General features: G+C 33.2%; 2 protein-coding genes across 2 annotated transcripts; one reads left to right on the forward strand and one right to left on the reverse strand.

Annotated features, from left to right (window-relative positions):
- The first annotated feature begins 5,343 nt into the window (after positions 1–5,343).
- On the forward strand, positions 5,344–9,641 carry LOC125863010 (UDP-glucose 4-epimerase GEPI48-like). Its single transcript, XM_049543146.1, has 9 exons — positions 5,344–5,830; positions 6,136–6,185; positions 6,432–6,567; positions 6,663–6,764; positions 7,045–7,272; positions 7,683–7,761; positions 8,336–8,418; positions 8,973–9,064; positions 9,198–9,641. The coding sequence occupies exons 1-9, from the start codon at positions 5,648–5,650 to the stop codon at positions 9,289–9,291; spliced, it is 1,047 nt and encodes a 348-aa protein (XP_049399103.1). The 5' UTR covers positions 5,344–5,647; the 3' UTR covers positions 9,292–9,641.
- Positions 9,642–11,023: 1,382 nt separating this feature from the next.
- On the reverse strand, positions 11,024–13,707 carry LOC125862254 (calcineurin B-like protein 4). The gene is made up of 8 exons (XM_049542285.1): positions 13,568–13,707; positions 12,970–13,052; positions 12,757–12,816; positions 12,431–12,539; positions 12,255–12,307; positions 11,727–11,807; positions 11,526–11,638; positions 11,024–11,174 (listed from the first exon to the last, which is right to left on the reverse strand). Exons 1-8 carry the CDS (start codon positions 13,656–13,658, stop codon positions 11,102–11,104), a joined length of 663 nt encoding a protein of 220 aa, XP_049398242.1. The 5' UTR covers positions 13,659–13,707; the 3' UTR covers positions 11,024–11,101.
- Positions 13,708–15,825: the final 2,118 nt, after the last annotated feature.

Genomic DNA, 15,825 nt, shown 5'->3' on the forward strand with positions numbered 1-15,825 from the left:
GAAGCGAAAGAGGAGAAAAGGTCTAGCAACCCTAGTTCAAGAATGCAACAAGCTTCCTCCAGTTCCAACCCTGAAATTGAAGGATTTCTCCGTGAAATTCGTCACTAGGTATGTGGGATTTCACTAGTGGGTTCCTTTCGCCCATTAGGTCCCTAGAATTCAGTCAGATTCTTGATTCCCTATTATTAACTAGACCTAGGGTTTCTAGAACCTCAGCAGATTATCATGAATTAGTTATTTATATGTTCCAAATCAGATTATCATGTTATTACTTCATTTCTTGCATGAATTTCAGAACCCTAGCTTGGTAGTTCTTTAGTTCTTGAATTATACATGCTAGGTCAGATATTTCAGTAGTTCAAATATGTATGCCTCAGCTTGAATACATTACTTTCAGTATATTAATGTGCATTCCCAGTTTGCATGTCAGTTTTGAGCTATCCAGTATAATATAGAAATTCAATCATAATGTGTTAATCATTTAATCTATTGGGAGTAGCATAATACCGAGTTGGACTAGGGTCAGTCACCCATATAGTCCCAGAACTACAAGCCACATAGGTTGTAAGTCCCCTATGTGGACATCATTTTAGTGATCACGCCAGCATGCCTCTACACCTTTGGCCGGGTGTATTGGGTCATCTCGATGGGGTGTATACATCAGACTCCATATATATTTAGCTCATGTGATTTTATTATCAGTTATTAGTAGCTTCCACAGTTCAGTCAGACTCCATTGCATTGACCATATTTCAGTATAATCAATATTCAGCATCAACATGTCTAAATTTGGTCATTGCATTCAGTTAGCTCAGTATTCAGTATCTATATCATGTTCAGATTATACTCTTGTTTCATTGCTTCTTCAGTTATATGTTTATTTCATCTTTACTCTATCCTGCATGCTCAGTACCTTTCAAGTACTGACTCATACTCTGCGTTACATCATCTTGTGGTGTAGGTTCAGATTCTCAGCATCCAGATCACGCTTAGATCAGTTCCCGATCTCCAGTTCAACAATATCAGTGGTGAGTCCTTATATTTCAAGGACAATAGTCATGTTATCTTTTATTTTTCATTGTTTTAGTTTCACTTTTGCTAGACTTAGCTAGGGCATGTCCCAGCACTTCTAGTCAGTTAGAGGCTATTTTCAGACATAGTTAGATTCAACTTAGTATTTGAGTTTGATGTTTCTTTGTATTAAACTCTCAGATTTGATATTTAGTTTTAGTATATGGGTATTCCCCATCATTTTAGATTTATTTATAATTAGCTTCCGCATCATTTTTATTTCTCAGTTTATCTTTAGTATGCTCATGATTATGCCAGCAGGGTTAGCTTGGGGTCACTTGTGATCAAACATGGACACGGTACCTAGGATCACTTGTGATCATGAGCATACTAAACATAAATTGAGAAATAAAACTGATGCGGAAGTTAATCATAAATAAATCTGAAATGATGGGGAATATCCATCTACTAAAACTGAATATCAAATCTGAGAGTTTAATACAAAAGAATGGTCAACTGAAGTCAACATGTTATTAAGCGACTATGTGGGAGTCACTTTTGCAAACATGCACAAAAGGCAGGGTATGATCTTGGGCAAATTTAAATGACCAATTACTACGAATTGCCCATGTTTCATGTGAGTTTAAGAACATTCGTTATTCTAAATTGACATGTTTGGAGTAAGATTATGATGATTGCATACTAATACACATGATTAGCTATTTTGTAGGGTTCCTAAGAGATATGTTGCATAATGAGAGCAAAGGAAACAAAGACGACAAAGTCACATCGTAGGAGAAGCCAGACGCACTACCCCAACCACCCTGGCGCGATTATGACGTATTGCGCCAGCCCAAGAATTATTAAGGGTAATTTTTGGTGCACTGCTTGCGCAATGCGCTAGCCTTCCAAGCGCATTCCAAGCGCGATGCCCCAGCCCATGACCGACTTGCTGAGCGTAATTTGGTTTAATTAGGATTTCTTTTTGGGATAAAATTCAAAATATTCTTCCTAAACTCTATAAATAAGACCCTAGGGTTATTTTGAAAAACGTCGACTTCTTTTTGGTGTGCATGAGCAAGGATAAACACATTATCATAGGTTTCAATTCTTTAACTCTTTCTTTACTTTGGAATTGCATGAACAATATTATATTTGAGTTTTTGAATATTATGAGTGACTAGACGCCTTTGTTTTGGGGTTGTAGCTATGGATAATTGTTGAGCATCAATTGTTTTGAATTAATTATGAATTATAGTTTTAAGTTACTTTTGTGTTCTTATTTTAGTATTTCTTGACTGCCCATCATAGAGATAAACATCTTGTCTATTCTTGGACTCGGGAGACGATAAGGTCATAGACCAAAGAATACAAAAAGCTAGATCTTTATTGCATATCACTTGATTAGATTCATGTTTAGGATTGACACCCAGACGAACACCTAGCTTAGTTACAAAACAGGATGAAATATAAAAGTTCGCCAATTAGGATTGTCTATCCCCGCTCAATGATGTAGTTAGACATCTAATTGGAGTAGGCGATTAGCTGTTGGGAGACCAAGATCATAAGATCAACCCTGTAAACTAGTAATTTGATAACCTTAATTAGTTCATTACTTGAGATGCGATACATGAAATCTGATATATGTTGCAGCCTTGAAATTGTCTCTTACTTGTTTAAAACATCAAATTGAAGTTGTTCACAATAGTTACTTTATTTATTAAATTTGTCGTAGTAGTAATAAATAACAATCAAACTCTTTTGAAGATACTTTTGTTAAATTGTGGAATTAAGTTAGTTAATATAAATTGATCATAAGTCCCTTGAATACGATAACTCATTTCTAAAAAAAATATACTACTTGTGCAACCGTACACTTGTGTGTGCATTTGGGCACAACATGCTACACTTCACCGATAGGATCGTCGCTTTGGCGATGCCCTCTTTTGCAAACTTCTAGTTGCTTTAGCATGGCCCGAACATTTGGACAAGAACAAAATTGAACTTTTACGAATTTCAGACACAAATTTTCACAAAGGGTTGAGGAAAAACATTATCCAAGGATCCATTATTGAATATTGAGTTGTTTAATATTATCTGAGAGTTTAGCTTAGAGAAAATTTATAGAGTTCATTTTTGGGTTGAGACTTTGAAGGCAAGTTGCCTCATAATTCATCCTTTGGATTGAAGATTGTGTTCTTAATAGTAAAATTTCTTATCCTAGCTTCCTTCCCTTGCTTTGTATTGCATGAATTGTGGGTGTAATTGCTAATTGAGATTGAAGTTTTAAGCTAGAACTAGATATTCCTTTGGGTCTTTGATTTCTCATTCTATTGCTTTTGTATTTGATTCCATGCTTGATATTCATAAAATGGATTTAGTATAATTTTCATGTTTGAATTTACGATTTGAGAGTGCACGCTTAGATCTAGATTTCGATCTTTATGGGTTGCTCGAAAGAGAATTCGTGAAGTGGAGAATTAGATTAATAATCACATATTAGTCTTCAATCTTGAGTTTGCTTGAAAGAGAGATTTAGGTTTTTATTGTTGAATGCAAGACTTGCTCGAAAAAGAAGTTTAAATTAAGTTATTAGGTTGTTTTGTAAGAATTACATAATTGAGACCGAAAAGAGATTTCATGATATAGCACAATGACATCGAAAGAATACTTGTGTTGTTTAAGATGACCTAGCCTACATGTGTTGAGATTGCAATGGATGTTGAATGAGTATTGGGTTTTGAATTTTCTAATTTTCAACTATCCTTTGCTTGAATAGATCTTTTCCCAAATCTTAATTGTGTTACCAAAATAAATTTTATTGATAATTGTGTATTATTATGTGTAAATTTAAACTAGTAGCTTATAACTTTTTGTCTTTTCAACTGTCGACAATTGTTCTTTGTGGGATTCAATCCCAACTCTTTTGTTAGATGTTTTTATTCCTAATGATCGCTTACTTTTTTAATTTGTTTTGAGGGTAATTTAAGCGTTATCATGTATTATTTTAAATAACCACTCCTAGTAGGAATTGCTCTTAGGATTTTCTCTCCTTAACATTATTATTGTATAAAAATTAATATGCTCATTACCCATTGTTATTGTAATTTCACAATGGAATCATTACAAAATTTTAGCATTAAAATAGGATACAAACACACTTATTTATACACTTAATAAATATATCCTCCATTTGGATTGAATTCCTCCGATTGAATAAACTTGCCATTTTTAAAAAAAAAAAACATGTTACCCTTTTTGAGCCTTGATACACTTAAATTACCTCTCTCAAAAGAAGTATAAAGTGGTTGTAGTTCAAATATACAACCTAACAAAGATTAGGATCGAACCTACGAGGAATATGATTTAGCCTTAGTTCAATTACTATTATTTGTGCTCTTAGTTAGATTATTTTTGTAAAGGAGGGAGGGGGTCGTGTAATCAGAAGTAGTTTTAATATCGTCACAAGTAGAAAGTAACAAAGTAACAATTTAATTTCACGTGTTTTGAATTGATAAAAGACGAAACTAGGGCTATGTGTTTCCCATGAATTCATAACTTAGTAAGACCATGTATTAGTAACCATGTTTGGTGCAACACATGCAAGATCGGTAAGTTAATTATTAACATGATTAGTCTATGGGTGTATAATTTACTAACTCTTATCTTTGATCCCAAATTAGCTATCTCTGGATAAGTTTAAGCTATTAGATGAGGATTGATTGCCTCAAATCTTCGTTGTGTATTCTATTTTCCCATTTGTTACCACCTTGGAGGAATAAGGTGAGTTCTGACACAGTGCTTTGTTAAAAAGCAATCAAAGCGAAGGAAAAAATAATACATGTAAGCATACCGTGCAAGAGTTACTATGTATTACGGCTACTTTATTAATTTTTCATGGTTCAAACATTATGCGAGATCTTCACAATTCATAATTCATGTGGAATTTACAATTTTTAAAACTATTTGATATGATTGACAGATTGTCCATTTGATGTTAAGCTTTAATTTGGTGTTACACTCCTTCTCTTTTGATTACTTAATTTTATAAATAACTATTTATACATATTGTAATTGTATTTAAATCATTTACAAATATTTATACTAAGTAGCATGCAATACACATATATTTTCTATTCTAAAATTAATTTTCTTTTAAGTATATACAAATCTTATAGTAATTAAAAGGGACAAATGTGCAACCACGTTCCCAAAAATTAGTAACTAAATAATTATTATAATTAATAAGTGCGTAACTCTAATCCGCATCGAAACTACCCCTAATGGTGTGTTTTCATTTCCATTACCTACTGTAATAATGAGGGAGGAGTAACTCTGTAGTATAAACAGCCGCCGATGCAAAACATTTTTTTTTCTTGACAGACTGCCGACGTGATGAAACTTCCTTCCCACATGGCCATTTTTTTCTTCCTTAAAAACTATTCTTTGATTTGTATTCTTTACACCCAATGACAGAGAAGAGCTGACATCATTCTTTTTCTCAGAAATCATCGTTATATAAAGTAGACTTTGGACTCTGTTTCAAGTCCGAAAACATCAGATTTTCATTCTCTAACCTCAAATCGAACCTCTTTTTCTTGAATTTTTGGTTTTTTTTTTATTGTGATTTGGATCAATGTCGAAGAATATATTGGTGACGGGTGGAGCTGGGTATATTGGGAGTCACACGGTGTTACAGTTGCTGTTGGGTGGTTATAAGACAGTGGTGGTTGATAATTTGGATAATTCATCTGCAATTGCAATCAAAAGGGTTCAGGAACTTGCGGGTCGATTTGGGTCTAACCTTTTGTTTTACAATGTGGGTTCTTTTTCTCTTTTGAATCGGTGATTTTATTGAATATGTGGAGTCGGGTATATCTGGATGTAAAGATTGGGTTGGAAATTGTTGCATCTGTGTTCTTATAATGGGTGGTGATTTGGGTCTATCGTGATTTTTAGTTTTTTTCGATGTGAACTTTTGAATTCAGTTATCTGTAGGATTTGGTACTTTTCTGCTCTGTGATATGTTTGTAGAGTGTTTTGTAGTGTCAAGCTTTTGATTGTTGTTTCATTTGCTGTATTTCTGTTCCTGATTTCTATGGTTTTTGTTGTTTTGAACGTCAGATTGATCTGCGTGATAAGCCTGCAGTTGAAAAGCTTTTCGAGTCTAACAAGTAAGTTCTGTACTACCTTCTTCTTTATTGATTACTGTTCTGTTGTTGTTCTAGCCCATGTTGTTTTATCCACAGTGCAGTATGCTGAAAACCTGATAATCATGATGAATTATGGCACTGTTTATTGGAAAATTTGGTCTTGTCTGGCATTTTCCAACATGATGGTTGTAATGTTTATATTTGGGTATCGGTTTCCTTGCTTTACTTTATTTCTTTAGTTCAGCATCTATTACATATGTAATGCAGGTTTGATGCTGTTATACATTTTGCTGGACTAAAAGCAGTGGGTGAAAGTGTTCAGAAACCTTTGATGTACTATAACAACAATATTACAGGGACAATTACCCTGCTGGAAGTCATGGCAACGCGTGGATGCAAAAATGTATTTCTTCTATACTCTTTTGCTTATCTTAATAATGCATCTTTTCTTTGTTGCAACTTGTTGTATTTACTGGTTTTATGTCTTCAACTATTCAGCTTGTGTTCTCATCATCATCTACTGTCTATGGTTGGCCAAAAGAGGTTCCTTGTACTGAGGAATCTCCCATAAGTGCTGCAAATCCTTATGGAAGGACAAAGGTATCTTTTTTGAGTTGTCTCGTCTGGTTATTTCAGTGCTCAGCTGGTTTAATGAAGCGGATATCTATGATTCTAAAATCTAAAAAGGGTATCTCATTGACTGCCCCTCTATATTGAGGCTGCTGAGCAGCCAAGTCTTATACCTTCCCTTGTCCTTTTCTTTTAAAGGAGGGTGGGGTGTGGGGGGTGTTTGTGTTCTCTCTTTTCCTGAATAACCAAAATTCTGGTTATGTGTATGCTGTGTGTTTATACTTAAAAGCTAAATAGACTTATTTTTCAGCTCTTCGCTGAAGATATTTGCCGAGATGTCTACCATTCTGACTCTCAATGGAAAGTCATATTGTTGCGGTACTTCAATCCTATTGGTGCACATCCAAGTGGCTGTATTGGTGATGATCCACGTGGAATTCCAAACAACCTCATGCCCTTTGTTCAACAAGTTGCTGTTGGCAGGAGACCAGCACTGACAGTTTATGGAACTGATTATCCAACAAAGGATGGCACTGCGGTATGGCCAAACTTTCATTAACCAACACTTAGTGATTATTATTAATGTTTTAACTTCTGATAAGACTATTATGAGACAAAAATTTTTGACTGTCAGAGTTGTTTGTTATCAGTGTTCTAGATTATGACAAAATTAGCTCACTCAAATTTAGAAATCTCTGTCTAGCTACATGAAACTATGAATGTGGACTCATTGTCATCTTACTATTTTCCTGCTCTTTCTCACCCACGTACCTTCGAACAAAAATAGAAAAAGGATGGAAACTTTCTTTCTTACTCAACCATTAGTTAGCTTGTCGGAAAAAAACATCAAATCGAGGTGCACCATGAGTTCTCTAGTTAAACTAATAGGAAGAAAATGTGGTTGTCTTTTGCCTGAACATATGAGTGATCATTTGCTGATATTTTCAGGTACGGGATTACATTCATGTTGTTGATTTAGCGGATGGCCATATTGCTGCCTTGCGGAAGCTGTTTGATCCTTCGACAGGTGAGTACTTGCTACTTCTTATGATTGCTACTTCTCTGTTTAAGTTATCTGGTGCTAATTTTCCCAGCAGCTTCAGAATCCATTACCACAAGGCTCTCAAACTTTTCTTTCTTGAAGACTGTTTTCCCCGAAATATATTTTTCAATTCTGCTGTTGGATTCTTGTTCTTACATTGGTGAAAGCACAAAGTTGTAATTTTCTATGTCGCTTTTACTCCTTGTGTTCTCTAGACATGGTTAAACATGACAGTGTCACTAATATCCCCAGACAAATATTATTATGTTAGAAGCATCAAGTTTTGGTATTACACGGGGTATGTTGTTGTTGTAAGCAACAAGTTTTGATCATGGTGTGATCATATTCTTCTTCTAGGATGTTTCTGTTTAACTAAATCATGTTAGTTCTAGTGTGGCTTGTCTTTACATTTCTGGAGCTACATCATTTGGATGTCTTTAAAGACACTTCTATTCTTGTTGGATGATAAAGTGATCATGACCTATCTAAGTAAGTGTAGGGGTAAAAGTTCTCTCTGCTTGATGTTGATTCTACCTATGATTTTGCTTTAACATTTCAGGTTGTGAAGTTTACAACCTGGGAACTGGGAAAGGATCATCAGTCTTGGAAGTGGTGGCAGCATTTGAGAAGGCATCAGGAAAGGTAGTGTACTTTTACATTCATCCTTGGGCGTCTCTGTGGAAACGTCCAGTTCAGTGAGTTTAACTTTTTATAAATGGAAAGAGAGGTAGACATATGACACATTCGAGCAAGAGCCTTTGCTTGTTATGTAAATAGAAGGCCCTATTATTTTTACTAATTATAATAATAGTGAGCCTGATTCTTTTCTGAGATCGAATTATAATGAAATAGATTGGCGTGGTGCATATTGAAAAGTTTTTGAAGTTAAGCCTCTTTAGTGGAATGCTTGTTGTTTGATTTTCTGATCTGAGAGATGTATGCCTGCACATACGAATGAGTACTAGAGTTGCTTTCCAGTTCTTCTCATCTGAGAGGACATCTGATACGTCTCTTATAATCTGAAAGGCTCCCTTTGGTTCACACATAATTCCAGCTCTCTTTAATCTCCTCACTGTATATTTCTGACCTGTCACTTTCTGTGAAAAGACTTTGCTAACAATGGAACAGACTAATTGTAATTGTAACACTAATTAGTATTCCTGGTGCACTAAGTACTTCTTGTTCTGCTTTACTAGAAAATTCCACTGGTGATGTCTGGTCGAAGACCTGGGGATGCTGAAATTGTATACGCAGCAACAGAGAAAGCAGAACGAGAATTGAATTGGAGGTAAGTGATAGTTACAAATATATCACTTTTTCAATTGTCTGGTTGCTAATCAATCTAATTACTTAAGAACTTTCCTGCCTCTCATTTCTCTATGACATATACTGATCTACTAAATGTCTGGCTTATATTTCAGGGCTAAATATGGCATTGAAGATATGTGCCGGGATCAGTGGAACTGGGCCAGTAAAAACCCCTACGGCTATGAAGGATCGAAGGAATCAAAGTGATAGTTCAGTATGCTTCTTTTAACTGCATGTTTTTTAGTGGTCTCATCATTCCACCTGTTGGTTCGACTACTAATCACCAACGTGTAGACCATCAATCTTTTCTTTCTGGGGTAAGGATTCCGCGTATATTACTAGGATCATAGAATGGTCGGAATATTTATATTTTTCTAACTGGAGTTCTGAAGCGAGTGGAATGTTTTCCGTCGTGAAGAAAAAGGGATAGTTGATGAATAATAGCTCATTTAGCTGAAACCTATAGTGACATTTTATTCGTTCTTTTATTCTTTGTAACTAGCAGCAGTGCAATCATATTGTTTAAAGATTCTAATTACATTATTTATGCTTTGATTATTCTATGTTGGTTCAATGTAAAACCTGTTAAGAAGAAGCAATGTGATGGTTTTTTATGTCTTTTATTTAGTAGCTGGAAAGTGTATGAACATGTCTACAACTCACTGTGATTAGATTATCTTATAAACCCCATGTGCAATTGTGGTATGTTATCTGTCACCAGTGATTACCTTTTTGTGGGCCACCCAAAAATGTGTAAAGTATAGAAACTCCAACAATTTGGACGTTAATAACCTCATATTTCAAAAGTTTTTCAAATTACAATAATTTCGGATGTTCCAAAACTTGTGGACGCCCGATACGATACATGAGTCATGTATCAGATACATTATTATAAATCAGATTCATATTGATTTAGGTTTGAAATTATTGGAGTTATGTATCAGATATATTGTACACTACCAAAGTTGTAATGTATCTGATAGAGATCGAGTGATGTATTCGGATGTTAAGAGAGAAAGAAAAAAAAGGAATTGTTGTAATTAATTCAAATGGTAGGAATTTTTAGAGATTATGTTATCTTAAGCCATGTAATTACTTAATTTTTCCAGAAATAATAGCCAATATATTGAGATATATTATTTTATATTGGCTCATGTTTCATCAATTCCTTGTATATGAGACTAAAAAAAAATACGTCTCCAACCTAGGATTTGTTTACAAAAACCATATTCCCCGGATTTAATTTGTTTATCATGTTTTGATTTTACACGCAATTTAAGAAAATGAAGAATATTTTTGAAATTTTTGTGGTCTTAAATGAAAGATATATCAAATATATTAAAATGTCCTTTAATTTTGTAGTTAACTCTTAAACGGTGGCGGAACTAGGATTTTTAATAAGGGGTTAAAAATCTAAAGAAGTAAATACACAAACTAATTGAATGCGATTCGACATTTACTATATATGCATAAAAATAATTTTAACCATGTAAGTAGGAGTAATATTTTCTGTCGGAGGGAACCCCCTAACAGTTTGTTGGTTCCGCCCCTGCTCTTAAACATGTCACATCGAAAGTTGAAATTAAAGACTTGTAAAAAGAAACATGTTTTTAAACAAACTAAAGAGAAAAACAAGACAAACACATTTGACGATTTTTATACTATAAAAATGCATATGTATAATATAGCAAAATTAAAAAAATGACAGTAAAAAAATAGGGATAATTTCAGAAAAATACAATTCTCTAACTTGTATCACAATAAATTATATAGCTCATAACTTACCTCGCAAATCTTTGACCAAAAAAAATGTGCAGTTTGTAAAAACAGTTTTTAAAACTGTATAACGATGTATAAATTTGTATATAAAAGGTAAGTTGTGGGCAATATTTTTGCACACCTAGTATACAATATTTATAATTGTGTATACTATTGTATAATATTGTATACATTAAGGACCATTTTTTCTCACGAATTAGACAACAGATTAATAATAATAATAAAACTTGTTGATCAGTTACTCAAACACTAGTTGTGAATCTTGAGCTTCAGTTGTCAACACAAAGCTTGGAAACATTTGAGTTATTTCCCTGAAATGCCATCAACAATTTCTAGTTATAAAATGAAGGAGTCATGTTTCAATATTGAGCTAATAATGGTCAAAAAACACACCTGAATTATCGCGAGTTTCACACTCCAACTACCAGTTGTTTTCTTTACTACTTGAACTATTACTCTATGTGTATTAAAACACACCTCGAAGCTGATTAGACCAACTATTAATGATAGTAGTTGGTCTAATCAGCTGCGAGGTGTTTTTAATACATAGATGGTGATAATTTAGGTAGAAAAAAAGAGTGAAACTCCCGAAGAAATGATAGTTGAGGTGTGTTTTCGACCATTATTTCTTCAATATCAGATAAACAGAATTTCCAACTCACTTCAGGAATGGTAGAGTCATGTTCTTGATGATAGAAGGATATCTTGTGACCAATTCCTTCCACTCTTCTGGATCAATCCGTCCATCTCCTTTCGTGTCAGCCTCTACGAATGTCTGTTTATTATATCATCGACATCAGAGCATATCGAAACTAGACAGGATACATGACTAACAAGGGAGTAAAGTGATCACTCTTCTTCACCTTATCAACAATTGCTTCGATAGCGTCATCTGGAAGTATCAATTCTGATTCCTTCAGTATAGCAAATACCATTTCCTTCAACTACAAGTTCAACAGTAGTGATAGTTATTCAACAATGTAATACAGAAGTATAACAATGACTGTGTTCAACACTTTGTGTCAAGAGTATTGTGTACTATTAACCGTGCACCACTAGCCCTCGAGGATTTCTGAGTTAAAAACAACAACAACAAACCCAGTGTGATCCCACAGGTGGGGTCTAGGCAGGGTGTGTGGTGTGTATGCAGCCTTACCCTTACCATGTGAAGGTAGAGAGGTTGTTTCTGATATACTCTCGGCTCAAGTAAAACATATCAAACTCAAGTATATATGGAAAGGAAATGCAGTAATGAAGAAGTCATGTTAAAAGTAAAAGGAGAAGAAAAGGCGTAACTGAGGCAAAGGAAACAACAGGTAAAAAATCGAAGAAAGGGGGAAACTAGACAACAAGCAAATACGTACTAACATATTTCTGTAGAGGTTACTCACCTCATCGCGTTCTATGAATCCAGTGTGCCTCAAGTCATACAACTTAAATGCAACTGAAACAAAATTATGCCTGAAGTTAGTATCAGCTATACTAAAATGCCTTAACATGTTGCTTGCTCTACTTTTAAGTACAAGAAAATATGGCTTATAAGAGAAATCTCAAACATATTTCTTACATTCAATTTTGTCTGCTTGAGGAGTCCTTGGATGGAATATGCTTAATGACCGAACAAATTCTCCAAACTCAATAACTCCGTTATGCTTAATATCAAACAAATCAAACAACTGCAATAAGGCGATAAGAATTAAGGAATAGATTCATGTTTGGAGAACGACAAAGATCAAGATACTAGACAATGATACAACATGAAATAAAGAACTTTTCACAGTTTTAAGAATGCATGTTGATGTTGCAAGTTGTTCGTTACAAAAATGTTTTTCCAGATAGTCAATTTGGCACACAAATGTTAAATGAATTATGTCAGAGAGATGAAACACGTACTCTCTGTGCGAAAAGATTTTGCTTAAGGCTACAGTTGAAGAGTGCAAGGAGAAACTCTTCCTGCGTAGAAGAAATATAATTAAATCAATCTCACAAGAGTCTATTGTACGCAGCCTTATCTTGCATTTCTGCAAGACACTATTTCCACAGCTTGAACCAGTGACCTCTTGTGAATTTACGCCTAATGATTGAACTTTTTATAATGAAAATTACCTTATGAATAAGACCATCATCAATTATGGAACTGCTAAGTTTTCCATACAGAACATACAATGCATCCACTTCATTAACAGAAACTGCAACAGAAGATCAGAGCACTCTAAGATGCTTAATTACACAGCTTAACAAACAAAAAAAAATCATGGACACACACACACTACTATGCTTGAAGATAATCAAGTGGTTGTTTTCGATAGACTCTCAACTCAAGAAAAAAGACAGTACAGAAAAACATAACGAAAGTGAAGAAGCATGGCAAAAACACTATAGAAAACATGACAACAAATCATTCCGTACACAGTAATTACAACAAAATAATATGATAATCGAAGTACAAGAAACATCAAATAGTAATAAACCAAACTCAAAGGACAAGAAACAACATGAGTAATACTACGACTACTAGTATAGAAGGATAAGCGAGACAATGCTCTACTAAAGGCGATGCAAATATGATACAAAATCATGAACAGCAGATGAAACACTGATCAGTATATGTCCAACAAACACTACTGGTGAAACATTTAAAAGAATACTACTTACTACAATTTACCATAATAAGTTCAAGGTAAAGAGGCATTCTTTAACTTACATGAAGTCTCAGAAGCTAGTAAATCATGGTTCTCGAAACCAGGTGGACGTCGAGATCTCATAGAACGAAAACAGCCCGTTAAAGCAAGCATTGTCCTGCAGAGGACTTAAAAGATACAGAAATATATATCTGTTCAACACCTGCCACATATCCAACATGAAGAATTATAGTAAAGCATTGCTTCTTCAAAAGTAATTGTTATAGGGCTGTATTTGGTATATACTCCCTCCGTTTAAAAAAAAAATGATCTCCTTTCTTTTTTAGTCTGTTTAAAAAAGAATGCCTCTTTTTTTTTGGTAACATTTTAATTCTAGCTTTTCATGTGGCATGTTTAAAGTCACAAAATTGAAGGGCAATTTAGTACATTTGACATAACTTTAATTTAGGACCACAAGATTCAAAAGTCTTCTTTATTTTCTAAAATTCCATGCCAAGTCAAATCAGATCACTCTTTTTGAAACGGAGGGAGTATATATGAAGGAAATGCTTTTCACCGAGAAAATCATTTTCTTTATAAATGAACATTCTAATTACAGAGGTTGATCTAGAGTAAATTCATCTCTACAATTGAACCAAATACCCTATAGGCTATACAACATATGAAAAATTGAAATATATATACACAATATAACAAAAATTGCTAATATCTTAGCATTAGCTAATTGTTATTGAATTCAATATCACTATACGCTTTAGGGACATTAACAAAAAGTCTCTAACAATACATATTTAGCAGCAATTAAGCTATAGCTATTAATTTATTTGCCGTTAAAGATCATTTTTCGTGAAGTAACACAGAAACAAACACCCATTTAGACCCACTCATGATAAATCATGGGGATGTAGGGACCCAAGAAAGATGAAATCACAAAATGTCAAAACCAAGCATATATCCATGTAAAAAGTATATATATAAAAAAAATATATATCTTATAAAGTTGAGTAATCCAAAATAAAAATAACCTTTGGAAATAGAGAGCGTATGAACTTACCTCACTGGTTTTCTGCTGTTATGGTGGAGTTGTTAAGTGAAAATATATAAATAAAATCAAAGCGTGTCTACAAATTTCGAAATACGACGAAAACTTTATATTATATGCATTTTCGATTCAACATAATGACTTCATGATTAGTACTATTTTATGTTAGCTTCGATTGGCTGCATATCGGGAGTAGATCGTTGACATCATTTTTTAAAATATATGTCTCCGTCAGTTTGCGCCTAACTTAATTAATTTATAAAAAAGTCAAATATATTCTTGTATTATTGAAAATAATTTAAACTTATATCTCTTGTTATATTTTTAATCTAAATGTACTCTTTATGAGTGTAAGTTATGGTTCAAATATACTCTTTCAATTAAAATATACCCCTTTCATATTATATTATGATATAAATGTGTTCTTTAATTTTCATTTGTAATCTTATGATCACCAAATAGATCTAATCAAAGAGCGAGTTTAAATTTATGGTTTCTGAATTTTACAAAACATAATCTAAGAATTTTGAATAAATTATTTATATACATTAAGTAGTTTTTTTTTTTTAATACAAATAAAAAATTGAGCCAAAGAATTTGAGATGCATTATATATTTGTGAATTTTAAATTTCACACTAATAACATATTTATCCATAATGTATGTATTTCCTCTGTTCTATATTACAAATCATGTTTCTCTCTTTGGTATGGTTTTTAAAAAATCATAAATAAGTAGTGTTTGTTTACTGGTTGTGTCTCATATTAGTTGATCACCTTACTAAATTAAGAAAATATTAATTGATTTTTTTTCATATTACCCGTGCAATTAATTTTTTTGAAAGTGTTCACACTTGTCCATTGTTTGTAAAGTTCCAAAGAAGTTCTTAAGGATGAATTGGTAAAACTATCCTTTAATTTATGATTTCTTAATATATTTATAAAAAAAGAAAGTGATCAACTAATATGGAACAGAGGAGTACTAATTTACCCTTATCTCTCTTCATAAGTTAGACTAAACTAATCTTATTAAAACACCTAGAAAATACTCCCTTTGTCCTTAATTACTTGTCCACTTTTGAATTGACACACCTAATAAGAAAATAATTATTGACATAGTGAGTTTACCATTTTACCCCTATTAATTATGAAGTGGATGAATTAATAACTTAAGATTTTCAAAAAGTTCTATATTTTTCAAAGTAATTAATTGAGGGTATAATAGGTAAAAAAAATTATCTTTTTTTGATTTGTCAAAATAAATAAGTAATTAGGGACAA

The sequence above is a fragment of the Solanum stenotomum genome, chromosome 4, assembly GCF_019186545.1.
Source record: "Solanum stenotomum isolate F172 chromosome 4, ASM1918654v1, whole genome shotgun sequence".
In the NCBI taxonomy this organism is placed as follows: Eukaryota; Viridiplantae; Streptophyta; class Magnoliopsida; order Solanales; family Solanaceae; genus Solanum; species Solanum stenotomum.